Source organism: Asparagus officinalis, chromosome 3 (assembly GCF_001876935.1).
Source record: "Asparagus officinalis chromosome 3, Aspof.V1, whole genome shotgun sequence".
Taxonomy (NCBI): domain Eukaryota; kingdom Viridiplantae; phylum Streptophyta; class Magnoliopsida; order Asparagales; family Asparagaceae; genus Asparagus; species Asparagus officinalis.
The window spans coordinates 80779475-80793275 of record NC_033796.1 but is presented as its reverse complement, the minus strand read 5'-3'; the positions used below and the strand labels follow the sequence as shown (position 1 = coordinate 80793275).

General features: G+C 39.6%; 1 protein-coding gene across 1 annotated transcript; it reads left to right on the top strand.

Annotated features, from left to right (window-relative positions):
• LOC109835338 (probable mitochondrial-processing peptidase subunit beta, mitochondrial) lies at nt 3483-13109 on the top strand (the record flags this gene model as incomplete). The annotated part of the gene is made up of 9 exons (XM_020403315.1): nt 3483-3992; nt 5938-6102; nt 6260-6397; nt 6502-6653; nt 6761-6869; nt 8666-8764; nt 12103-12168; nt 12331-12438; nt 12758-13109. Coding segments are annotated over 9 exons (1434 nt in total), but the record flags the coding sequence as incomplete, so codon positions are not given.

Sequence of the window (13801 nt, the reverse complement as noted above, 5' to 3'; positions counted from 1 at the left end):
TCAATACCCCAAGCACAACAGAAACACAGTATAGAAAAAAGTCACAAAAATTTAATGAGGTTCAGCAACTGCCTACGTCCTCAGGAGCCACACAATTAATTTCTTATTAAACAGTAAGAAATTACAATACAAGAGCAGATCTCAAGCTTGAGATCTCTCAATAAATACAAATCAACACTGTAGCTACAGTGTTGATTCCTCCTCAATAAATTCCTCCTCAATAAATTTTCTTTCTCTTAATTCCCTTCCCCAATCACGTGAGCATAGGAGAAAGAAAGAAAGAGAGAGAGAGAGAGAGAGAGAGAGATCGCGAGAAAGAAGAGAGAGAGAGATAGCCGTCGCTAGCAAAAACACGAGAGAGGAGAAGGGGAGCAACATTATCTCGGGCTCTAGGGTTTCCCTTTTATAGGAAAACCTTAGCGACAGGCTGGCGACAGGCTGTCGCCGAAGCTCGCCTGCAGCGCTTGAGCTCGAGCTCGCTTGAAGTTTCTCGAGACTCGCCTACATATCGCTCACTCGCCTGAAGTTGTTCGAGCTCGCCTATAGGGTACGAGTTTAGCCATGAGCTCGCCTGCTACTGAACCTCGCCCACTCAGGAGCTCGCCTGACCCTAGCTCAAGCTCGCCGTCGACCTCGCTAGCCAGCCTCTAGCCCATCTAGATCTCGAGCTCGCCAGAAAGGAGCTCGACCTCGCTTGCGGAGGTTTGATTCTTCACCCAAATCCAACAATCTCCCACTTGGAGAATAAATTGCCGACAATAGGCTATCTCAACAAGCATCATCTCCCGTGTGTCTCCGCCCTCATCACCTATGCATGAAGGCCAACTGAAGTTGCGCGCAACTCCAGTTTCTGAATGGTCACTACCTTTGTTAACATATCTGCTGGATTCTTACTTCTCGGAATCTTTTCCAGTTTCAACACGTCATCTTCCAACAGGGATCTGATGAAATGGTACCGAAGCATAATATGCTTCGCTCTAGAATGAAATACGGAATTCTTAGCCAAGTGGATCGCACTCTGACTATCGCTATGCATGACATTCTTCTCCGGTTTAAATCTCAACTCTGTTAACAAATCCTGAAGTCATATCATCTCTTTATTGGCTTCAGTCACTGTTACATACTCAGCTTTTATAGTGGATAGAGTGATAATCTTCTGTATCTGTGACATCCAACTAACAGATGTAGTTCCGATAGTGAATACATAGCCGGTGGTGCTTCTTCGGTGATCGACTTCACCTTCGAAGTCTGCATCTACGTACCCTTGCACTTCCACCTCTCCTTTACAAAAGTGCAAGCACTTCTGTGTGGTGCCTTATAGATATCTCAGAATCTATTTGACCGCTTTCCAATGAGGTTTTCCTAGATTCGACATAAACTGCCTGACCACTCCTATTGCATGACCAATGTCTGGTCTCGTACAGACCATTGCGTACATCAAACTTCCAATGACTGAGGCGTAAGGAACCTTAGTCATACTCTCTTTCTCTTCTTCTGACTAAGGAGACTAATCATTTGATAAGCAAAAATGGCTAGCCAAGGGCATGCTGACTGGCTTGGCGTCACCCATATTGAATCTCTGCAAAACACGATTGATGTACTCTGTCTGAGACAACTGCAATAACTCTTTCTTCTTGTCTCTTGTGATTTGCATTCTAAGGATCTTCTTTGCTGGACCTAAGTCCTTCATGTCAAATTCATTTGACAACTGCTGCTTCAAACTCATGATATCCTCCATATCTTCACCTGCAACTAACATATCATCAACATACAATAGTAAGATGATATAACTGGACTAATATCTTTTGAAGTAGCAATAGTGGTCGGCGTTGCACTTCTAGAAATCTTCTTTGTGCATGAAGCCGTTAAACTTTCTGTACCACTGTCTTGGGGCTTGTTTCAGGCCATATAAGTTTTTCTTGAGTCTGCACATCAGGTTCTTCTTTTTTTCTTCTGAGAAACCTTCTGGCTGATGCATGTATATCTCCTCTTCTAGATCTCCGTGAAGAAACACTGTCTTCACGCCCAACTGCTCGAGATAAAGATCTCCAATAGCTACAATACTCATCACTGTCCTGATAGTATTTAGCTTCACCACAGGAGCAAAAAAATCAGTGTAGTCAATTCCTTCCTTCTGCTGGAATCCTTTGACAACTAGCCGGGCCTTATATCTTCTGGAGCTATCATGTTCCTCTTTTACCTGGTACACTCATTTTGTTGTGGAGTGCCTTCTTACCCGTGGGCAACTCAGCTAGTTCCCACGTCTGGTTTGAGATGAGAGTCTTCATCTCATCTTTCATGGCAAGCTCCCACTTGCTCGCATATCCACTCTGACAAGCTTCATCATAGCTTTCAGGCTCCCCTCCATCTGTCAACAACAGATAGTTTATATATCTCCTGTTGGGTACAGGAGGCCGATAAGATATTCTCAATATCGGAGCTGGTGCGTTGGGCTCCTGCGCACTGTTCTGTCCAATAGGCTCTTCTGGTTGAGGACCTTCTACATTGGGTTCTTCTGAGAGGTTACTCGTGACATCATCTGCATCTACAAATATTGACTCGCTCTCTGAGTCATCTGTCTTGTGCATGTCCTTGTACATCATATTCTCGTTGAATATCACATCTCTGCTCCTGATCACCTTCTTGTTTTCGTTGTCCCAAATGCAGTAGCCGAACTCATCTTCACCATTGCTGATGAAAGTGCATTTCTTTGACTTGAGATCAAACTTATTCCTGCCTTGATCACTAATATGCATATAATCTACACAACCGAAAATTTTGAGATGTGAGAGTTTTACCTCCTTTCCGCACCATTCCTCTTCTGATATTCTGTGCTCCAATGGAACCGATGGACCTCGGTTGATCAAGTAAGCTGTCGTGTTGACTGCTTCTGTCCAGAACTACTTCGGTAGGTCTGACTATATCCAAATGCTTCTGGCTCTCTCTGTCAACATTCGGTTCATCTGCTCAGCTATACCATTTTGCTGAGGCATGCCGTACACGATTCTCTCTATTCTCATCCCGTGCTCGTAGCAGAAGCTTTTTGAATTGCCAGGTTTTAGCTAAAGGCTTGCCGTAGTAATCCTAAATGCGAACAATATCAAGCCGATGGGCTGTAGACGAGTCCAGCCCGAAACTTCTATTTGGTCCCCGAACTTGACGAATCTTTGAACAAGTCCCACGCACCAATCGAATCGGTACCCGCATTAAAAAAAGCCCCCCCTCAGTATCCTTAACTTTCCTCTATCGTCTCTTCCCCGTTTTTCCCCGATCCGCCCAAACCCTAACCCTAGATCGAGGGGGGAAAAAAGAGAGAAAAGAAAACACGATGGCGACCCGCAAGCTCCTAACTTTATCCCGAATCGCCCCACAGGCCTCCAATACCGTCCTCCTCGATCCTTGTGCGCCACGCGATCGCTTCATCCCTCCGCCGCAGGCCGATATCTCCTCCTTCCCTACCTCCCCTCCGGTGATTGCACTTACATCGCGTCGCGGACCGCCGTCAAATCAAAGCTCCACGCCTCGGCAAAACCCCGACCCCCTTCCTACGCTTCGCCTCCCCTCACCCAACCCTGGCCGACCACTCCTCCATCCTCGCCTTTCCTCAGACCCGCGTCACCACGCTTCCCAACGGCCTCCGCGTCGCCACCGAGTCGAATCTCGCATCCGAGACCGCCACCGTCGGGGTCTGGATCGACGCTGGATCGAGATTTGAGACTGATGAGACCAACGGAACTGCTCACTTCTTGGAGCATATGATATTCAAGGGGACGGAGACCAGGGATGTGAGGAAGTTGGAGGAGGAGATTGAGAACATGGGTGGGCATCTGAACGCTTATACATCGAGGGAGCAGACGACTTACTATGCGAGGGTGATGAAGGGGAATGTGGGTAATGCGGTGGATATATTGGCGGATACACTGCAGAATTCGAAGTTTGATGAGGCTTTGATTAATAGGGAGAGGAATGTCATATTGAGGGAGATGGAAGAGGTATACGAATCATTCGTTTTTTATAAATCTTATTGTTTGATTAGTTCATGAGGACTAGATATTTGCTTTCATCAGATCAAATTAAATTAATATTTTCAAAATTATGGTGCTTTTTGAAATTAGATCTTTTGAATTACTTTTTCGAGGCTGGTGCTTTTCATCTCGCAACTGTGGGTGATTTATGGTAATTAAACCTGGGAAATTGGATTACTTGGCTGCTTGTTCATTTTTATATGTGCTTATTTTTGCTTAAATGGCATATTATTTTGATTTATGTTTTGGAAGTCATATCTAGTTATTTTTCCCTGTTAATTATGGAGGCTGCATGATTATTGAGCAGATTGAACAAACATAAATTGGACTTTTGGAGGGTTTTAAGTGTTTTTGCTGCTTTTGATTGATATTAAATTTTTCATTAATGGGATTCAATTTTGCACGTTTATTTATTTTCATACTTTAAAAATCATAGTGACATATATTACCTTTTGAGAGGTGGAGGAGATATAGCTTACGTCTTAATGTTCTCTGTTTCTTTATTTATATTTCCCTTTTCTTGTTACTTTATACCTGATGAAATTTATCAAAGCGCAATTTAGTTCAAATTCTAGCATTTGGTAGAAATGGCTAATTTCAATTTGTAAAATTAAAATTCTTTGGCGGTTTAGTGGTTCAGGTTGCATCTTAATTAATTTTTTGTGCTAATCTATGTTTTTGAAGTTCACTAGCTTTCACTGTATTGCTTTCCTATCAGCAGTATTGGTTGTTCATTAACTCTTATTGGTAAGGTGAAGAACTCAGAAATTTTCTTTTGGATATACAGACATTAATCACAATCATTTGAGTCATGCTTAAATTTTGTTATTATTATTGAATGTGTGTTATGTTGCTTTCTTATTGATATAACTTTGATGTTTTCGTCATGCAAACATGTCCAGAATTATCTTCGATAGATTTATATCTTTTGTTGCTTCAGTCCTAGGCACTGTTTGGTAACAAGGGATTGTGTCTTATCTAAGAGATTGTGTCCTATTGACTTGGTCAATAAGCTAGTAGAGCTGTTTGGTGACCAAAAATAAGAGGAGATTATTTTGGAGATTATGTCTTTTGCAAGTAGCTTTCGGAAAGCTACCTCAAGTAGCGTTTGTCTTTGGGAAGGAGCTGCCAATTTTTTTTCTTCCGTTTTTGCCCCTAATAATTCTAATTTTATATCAATAATATTGCATGTCCTTTTTAGTCATTTAACAAATTTAAGCTAGTTTTACAGCTATTTTTGCCAAACAGCTCTAGTCAATCAGCTAGCTACACAGCTATCAGCTTTCAGCTATAATTTCACAGCTTTCAGGTAGCTTAACAACTTTCAGCTATAATCCCGCAGCTTTCAGCTAGTTTTGCCAAACAGAGCCCTAGTTTAGTATTTAATATTTGTCCTATTTCATTCCTATGTTTTTGTCTTTGTTTCTAGTTTGTTTTTTTGTTTTTTGAATGTTAACATTGTCATCCATGTTGCGTTCTTTCTTCTGTTCATATTATGCTGTTATATGTTATTTATGGGCAAGCGACGATCACAATTCTTTTTGATGCATTCATATTTTTTTTCTCATGCTTCATTGCGCTTCATATTGTCAAGTGTATTTTGATTTTTCTCCCCTATGTCATGTTATTTAAAATTTTAATTTGTAACAGATTAAAATCATAGTATAGTTCAGGCGCTGATTTGAATTTCTTCTACATTTATAGACTTTCTAGTTACCATGTGAGCCGAATAGGTGCGGTTAATTTCTATTAATCCTTGTTTAGTACTGTGTGCCTTTGCGTGCTTGTTCCATACCCCGTGCCATATTTGTAAGGATGAAGTCCATTTTATCGTGTAAAAAGTATAAATTGGATTAACAAGTGTAATTATATCATTAAATATTTGTAAGTTAATTTTTTATATATCTTGTAGGTTGAGGGACAAACCGAAGAGGTTTTATTTGATCACTTACATGCGACTGCATTCCAGTACACTCCACTCGGAAGAACTATTCTGGGACCTGCTCAGAACATCAAGACAATCACGAGGGATCACATTAAGAACTACATTGCAACACATTACACAGCTCCTAGAATGGTAAATCATGAAATTAGTAATTATGTGGGCACTTGTTGAATAAAAATTAGACTGAACTAATTACTAGTTCTCTTACCCTATTTCAAACATTTGGTCAGCATGGAGTCTTATGTTCTTTTAGGGAAGTTGCTCAATGTCTTCTGAATTATGCTATCAGGTTATTTCGGCTTCAGGTGGAGTTGATCATAATGAACTAGTTGACCATGTGAAGAAGCTATTCTCAAAGCTTCCAGCTGATCCCGCCACTGCTTCTCAATTGGTTGCAAAGGAACCAGCTACTTTTACTGGTTCTGAGGTCTGAATCTCAATCTATGACTATCTTTATTTCTTATCCTTGTATAATTCAAGTATAGTTGACTCCTGCTGGTCACCTTTTCTACTGTGATCAATGAACTTTAGGTCCGGATAATTGATGATGATATTCCACTAGCACAATTTGCAGTAGCTGTTGCAGGGGCACCCTCGACAGATCCAGATTCTATTGCATTGATGGTCATGCAGTCAATGCTGGGATCTTGGAGCAAGAGCACTGCTGGAGGAAAACACATGGGGTTTGTTTCCTACCTATTTAGAGCTTAATTTTAATTGTCTTCACGGCTAAAGGCACTGTTCTTATAGTTCTTACATCTATTTGATTGCTTTCAAAACATTTGAGCAGTTCAGAGCTTGTTCAGAAGGTTGCGATTAATGAAATAGCTGAGAACATGATGGCTTTTAATACCAGCTATAAAGATACTGGCCTTTTTGGCGTTTATGCAGTTGCCAAGGTTTGTATCTTTTCTTATTATTCACACCATAACTTCTGTTTTGTCATATTCAGTTGGAAATTACTTTTTTGATATTTTGTTTTCTTTTATTTTTTTTCAATATTTTATGAGAACTAGTATTTCTGCTCGTGCAATCTCTGCAATACGTTTTGCGTCGTGGGTTTGTTTATCCTTGATGCACTTCTTTCGTTTTGATAGTGGACATCTTATACATTATTTGATTAACATTTCAATATTTTATTTTACATAATTGTGTTGAATTGCAGTAACCTATTCGGGAGATCTATATCATTTGAGAAAACCTATTCAGGAAATAACAATTTTATTACATTTACTCTTCTATATTTTAATAATAATAAATTGATTGATGAATGTAACAACTGCCTATATGTCGACAGATAGTCTAATTAATCAATAATATATATGAAAATATAACATTGAACTGAGATGGGATAGAAATTGTATGTCAAACAATAAAAAAAGATAACATATGCTTCTATTTTACTTTTATGCATATAAGCTTCCGGCAAACTTACATGACAATGTGGGGGCATATGCTCTTCTTTTTGTTGGTTCTATGAGTATGCCATGGGACAACCAAGGGATAAGTCAGTCGATTTGCCCGTTTACACAATAAAGGTTACACTCTGTTCAGCAGCCTTTTCTGGATCACCATCCGACTCAGAACCAACATCAAAGGCAACTTCTTCAACGTTGGTAATTCTTGGTGTTTTTCAAATGCTACTTAAAGATAAAGAATCAGTGAATCAGGGAAATCTAATTGAAATTTTTATGAAAAACTCATGAAAAATACTTTTCATTGAAAAGTAGGTTTTGTAATAAAAAGTACTTTTCATTAAAAAAAGTATTTTATTCCAAAATCTGCTAGGTTTTACCCTATATAACCTTTAAATCTAGGTACTTTTAAAATTACCCTCAAAAGTACTCATCCCTCTAGTTTAGGGAATAAAATTGGAATATTTATTATAAATATTATTTTCTCAGTAAATGATTGAACTTTATTAGGTAAGTTAATTTAACAAAAAATTAATTAATCACAATATTTGGGGGTTAAAAGATGAAACAGGAGAGGAAAAAAGAGGTGTTATTGATATTGTTTTCGCGGGTACTAAGTTTAATTATTTTAAACTAATCTGAAAATAAAAGTGTCTCCACTTTGCTGGAATATTAGGAGTCCTAATTTAGGACTATACTATATGATTCTGATACAAAAATATAAGATTTGAAAATGTTAAATGCTTCTCAGCTTGATTTGAATGAACTGCTAGTGGTCAAGTTTTTTAAGAAGACCTGGTCCAACTTTAGGGGAATAAAGGTCTTATGAAGTGTAATAAATTAGACCATCTATGATGGAAGTGCCGTACAGCTTGTGTGAGCTCATCTATTGTCAGTTTTTTGTTTATTTTCTGTATTATCATAAGCATTCTTCTTAATTCTTATTATGTGGAAGGGGAAGAACACAGATGCAACTATTCAAACTGCAAACTGAACCTTTCTGGATCAAATTATTTTTTCGTACTCTGTTATATTTTAACAGTATTCTGCTGTTTCCTGTCATTTGTTAGCATTCAGCTCTACTATTTCTGCTGGTAGTTCAGTTTACTGATGGTAGTCTTAAATATGCCTCCCAACTTATTGGTTGTCAGATCTTTAGCTTCTTGTCATGTGGTAATGTGAATTGGTTTGTGTTCTTATGGGAGACATGGGTGCCTATTTCTATTTCTTTTGTCACTGACCTGCAATATTATTAATTCCATCGTACCTTTTTTGTGCAGCCGGATTGCTTGGATGATCTGTCCTTCGCAATTATGAATGAAATGAGCAAACTCTGTTATCGAGTTTCAGATGCTGATGTTACTCGTGCCCGGAATCAGGTATCTTCATAACTACTTCCATACTGTTATCTGATACTCCAGTTCTCTGGTCTCATAAGTAGAGTAGACATGTATAACTGGGATTATTATTCTTGATTAGACTGTCACGTGTTCATTCCACTGAAGTATTTTTAATTTATGTTTATCATATTATCAATCAGACAGTCATCTAGTATTTAGTGAAGGTTGAGTCAGATGAAAATGTGTTCTATTTTAAAAATTATTCGTTATTTTGTAAGCTTCAGTCTATATGCTTTAGTAATTTGGATTGCAGATAGATTTTGGCAATTATGGCAGATTGTAAGAAACATTTCTTGCTGACATTTTTTGTTACTTGTGTTATTGCACAATGAAAGGAGGTCAAATGTGTTACCAGTGTTACCAAGGCACTAAGGGTGGAAACGAATCGATTGAATACCATGATGTTTGTATTTGTATCTGTTTAAAATTTTCAAATTTGAATACCACTCTCTGAATTTCTTCAAATTCGAATTCAAATACAAATACTTTTCAAATATTCATGAATATTTATCAAATATTAGAATATATTAGTTGATTAATAATCTATAGTTTATGAATACTAAACTATGTAATTTAAATGATACTTTAATGTGGCTAAAGAACTTTGGTTTAAAAACTGGCAGTGCTCTTTAAGTTTGTTAAATTTAGTATAGACATTAAACTACTAAATGTAAATGAATCAAAAACATAACATTGTGCATGGAATAATATAAATTATAAGGGATAAACTCTATATGAAAATTTGCTAATCAAACAAATTGAATATTCATCTGGTTAAATTCTATTCATTACTGAAATGAATACTAAACACTATTTCATTACTGAAATGAATACTAAACACTATTTGGTTACAGTTAAATGAAGGACAAATTTTTAAAACCACCCTTTTTTTATTTTATTAAGCAAAATCGAACCCTAAGAAAAATAATGAGCAAAACCGACCCTTTTCAGAAGAAAAGGGTCGGTTTTGCTTCCAAAAAATTTTAGCGAATTGCACGGGACTAGTAGTCCCGTGCAGTTCATTTTAATTCGATCCCCCAACTGGCTCCAGGTCAACCCCTCTCTCGTTCTCTCTCCTCCCTTCTCCGAAGAAAACCAGCCCACCTCCTCCTTCTCCTCCCCACGTCCGGCCTCTCCGAGCTCAGCCCCCTCGAGTTCGAGCTCAGTAGCTCCCTCCGCTGACGCTCTCCGATCAGCCCCTCAACCGCCATCACCATCAGCTCCCCGTCACCTCGAGCTCGAGTTCAGCCAGCGCCCCGAGCTCCTCCAGATCCGCCTTGCTGACCCGCACTAGCACGCGACGGCGCTCCTGCAGCACCTCGACTCCATCCTCCCATGTTCTGAGACGCCACCAAAATCAGAGGGAGCTGCGGTAGGGGACGAGATGACAACGTCGGAGGGCGGGGGAGCTGCCGAGCCCAAGCTCGAGGGGGGCTGAGGTTCGGAGAGGCGACAGGGCGCGGCTCGAGGGTAGGATGGGGGGGGAGGGCGCGGTCGTCGGGGGGTCTGAGGAGGAGGGGACAGAGCTCGGGCTTGGGGAGTTCGACGGCGGGCAATCGATGGTTGTGATCGTCGAGGGAAGATCGGCGGTAAGGAGGGGAGAGTTAGGCGCGGAGGGTGAGCGGAGAGGAGCGGCGTCGGGCTTGGGTATGGAGTTGGCGTCCACGCGGAGAGGGAAGCTGGACGTGGGGAGGAGAAGGAGGAGGTGGGCTGGTTTTCTTCGGAGAAGGGAGGAGAGAGAACGAGTGAGGGGTTGAACTGGAGCCAGTTGGGGGATCGTCACGAGAATTAAAATGAACTGCACGGGACTACTAGTCCCGTGCAATTCGCTAAAAATTTTTGGAAGCAAAACCGACCCTTTTCTTCTGAAAAGGGTCGGTTTTGCTCATTATTTTTTTTGGGGGTCGATTTTGCTTAATAAAATAAAAAAAAATGGGTGGTTTTAAAAATTTGTCCTTAAATGAACTACCAAATATGACGAATAGTTAAATGAAGTAATGAACAATTAGCAAACATTCATTAATTGGTTTGTTTCCACCCTTAAAGGTGCCATTGTTTTAGAAAGCGCTAGGTGCCACACCTAGAGTTTAGCACGCAAGCGCCAAGGCAGGCGCTTAAGCAGTTAAGCTGCTGCCCGTAGGTATTTTTAGCATGAAGAGAGGAAAGATTCTTTTTGAAGATTCAGTTCCACCTTATTGTTTGCCTAAGGACTTGGATGGACCTTTGATCCATTTGACTTGGCCCATTCTCTTCCCCCGTTATCATGCCTAATCTAGCTGTATAGCCTTTTTTATGAAGCGTAGTCTGCATAGGCACACAATGCTTCTCTAGGTGCTCCCAAGACCTAGGCGAGCGGCCTAAGTATTGCTTAAGCCTAGGTGGGCGCCCGAATTGCTTTTTTAAACAATGTAAATGCAAAGCGCTATGCGAGGTGCAGTGTCCCTTTATGTACACCATGCACAAGGCTTAAAGCAATGTGCACAAAGCAAGGCGTGCATCACAAACAAATTTTTTCTGAAGTTGAACTTATCACCTGTTAGGCATTTGTATATATTGTATAAGATCAAATTCCATCACAAGCATAATATGCAATTATTACCATGATGGAAAGAAGTGGCGAGAAATGAACGATTAAAAAATAACCAGAAATTGGTAGAAAAAGAGAGAAGTAAAAAGAAAGCAGAAGAAATCTTACCTCTGCCTGTGTTTGATCACGAAAATCAGCTAAGAGTCGTGGGAAATCTCCCAGAGGCATCTGATTCAAATGTCCTAAGGAGAGCTCACGGCATAAGAGTCATGGGAAATCTTTCAGAGGCATCTGATTCAAATGTCCTAAGGAGAGCTCACGCCATGAGAGAGGAAGAGAGAAACAAGAACCAGCCATGTCCTCGATCGGGCTGCTAAAAAGACCTAATGAGTTTATTCTTCTTTTTGGGATATGGTATCTCAACTATAAAGGCCCGATTGAAATTTTAAAGAACAAAAACATACCAAGTGACGCCTTCCACTGGCCCTGCGGAAGTGTGAGGTGCCAAAAGGCGTTGTCTCGCATTTGCAAAGCGCCCCGTATCTGATGTGAGGCGCTTAGCCATCGCCTCGTGCTACCGGGCGATTGGGCGCAATGAGACATGTGCCTTTGTTAACACTGTTGCGGTGATCATCTTTTTAGTTACTCCTGATGGATATTCCAGTTGTTCAAATTAACCCATCAGATGAAATCCCTTCTGGATCCAGGACCAAGAGCTCTTCATTCATGATAAGTTTGTTTTGGCTTATAATATACAATTTTAGTGAGTTGATGTATTTCTTTTCCGCAGTTGAAGTCATCTATACAACTTCACATTGATGGTACTAGCGATGCTGCTGAGGATATTGGTCGCCAGGTAACTAGACCTGTTACTTCGATAGTAGAATCTGATCTTAAAATCTTTAGTTGTTACTAGTTATAGCAATTTATACACAATATCTTTTTCCCTTGCAGATCGGTAGTAGAATCTGATCTTAAATCTTTCATAGCAATTTACTACATATCTTTTTCCTTGCAGCTTCTGACATATGGGCGCCGAATCCCAATGGCTGAGCTTTTTGCGAGGATTGATGCTGTTGATGCCAGCACTGTGAAACGTGTTGCAAACCGTTTCATATTTGATCAGGTAGTGATAGATCAGAATGATTTTGCTTAAGCATGACTAAGTTTTGCATGGATATAAACCTATTTCAGTATCATAAGTATGATACTCGAATAGTTGTTTGATCGATACTTCAAAGTGCTTAAAAAACTACAATTACCATCACGAAGGAATATGTAGATTGTATACTTTCTGAAACCGTCTTTAGATGGTACTCGTTTGAGATTCAGAACTTTTTTTTTTGGGTAGGAATTTGGTAATTCAATGACTCGTGGTTATCTGCATTAAACTAATTTCTTATATTATCTTATACTGATTCTTGGTTATGTTGATAAATCTACAGGATGTTGCAATTGCTGCAATGGGACCAATTACAAAGCTCCCTGACTACAACTGGTTCAGGCGTCGCACCTATTTGAACCGCTACTAGTTTCTTTTCTTTTTATTCCCCTGTTATATTTATCTTCTTTGATACCCCGTGGAAAAAATTATGATCGAGTTCTTTGAAATTGCATCCTGCTACAGGTTGCAGAAATGCTTACTTTACTGTCAAGAGGCCTTTGATGAGCTTTTATTTTTGTTTCGATTTTATGCTGTAAAATTTCAGCTTTGTCAATAATATGTTTTGAATAATGCTGTAGATACTTATCTACTCATCAACGTTCGAGTATCTTCTCGTCGTTGCTTTTTTGCCATGACTTGTCTCTCAAATGATTCTTGATTGTTCCTTGTTTATCATTAGAATTTTTCTATGGAACACTTTGCGATTTGTTATAGCTGTAATTTTTGTTATCACTACGAATTCTTAAGAAGATTATTTGCGCTCAATATAAATTTTCGCCACAATGAAGCAAGTCTGGTGGAGAACTTATCATCCGTTTATTTTACTGCGTAGTGCAGGGTGCGTCTAGTGTAATTATCCATAAGTTTGAGAGTAATATCCTTGACTTTCACAGAATAATAATAATAAGATGTATTAACCATCTTTATCTAAGGGTGACAATTTATGACTTGACCCGTTGATCCGACCCGAACTGTTATAAATAGGTATGTGTCATTTATATGGGTTGGATCATAGGTATGTGTCATTTATATGGGTTGGATCATAATCAGGTTGACCCAAAAAAACTATTTATTAATTGGGTGATAAACGGGTCAACTCGTTGATCCGTTTAACTTTAATTCATTTATCATTTAATCCTTAACATTCAATATTTATAAAACCACACCCAGAAAATATTAATAGTTACAAACAGCACAAAATCCTCTCTAAAATACCATGGCCTTAGTTCTCGTTGGAGGAGGAATGGGAGAGGGAGAGGGAGGTGGAGTTGTGGGAGGAGGGAGATGGAGGTGCGGGAGACAAGAGGGATGAGGAGGCTAGGAT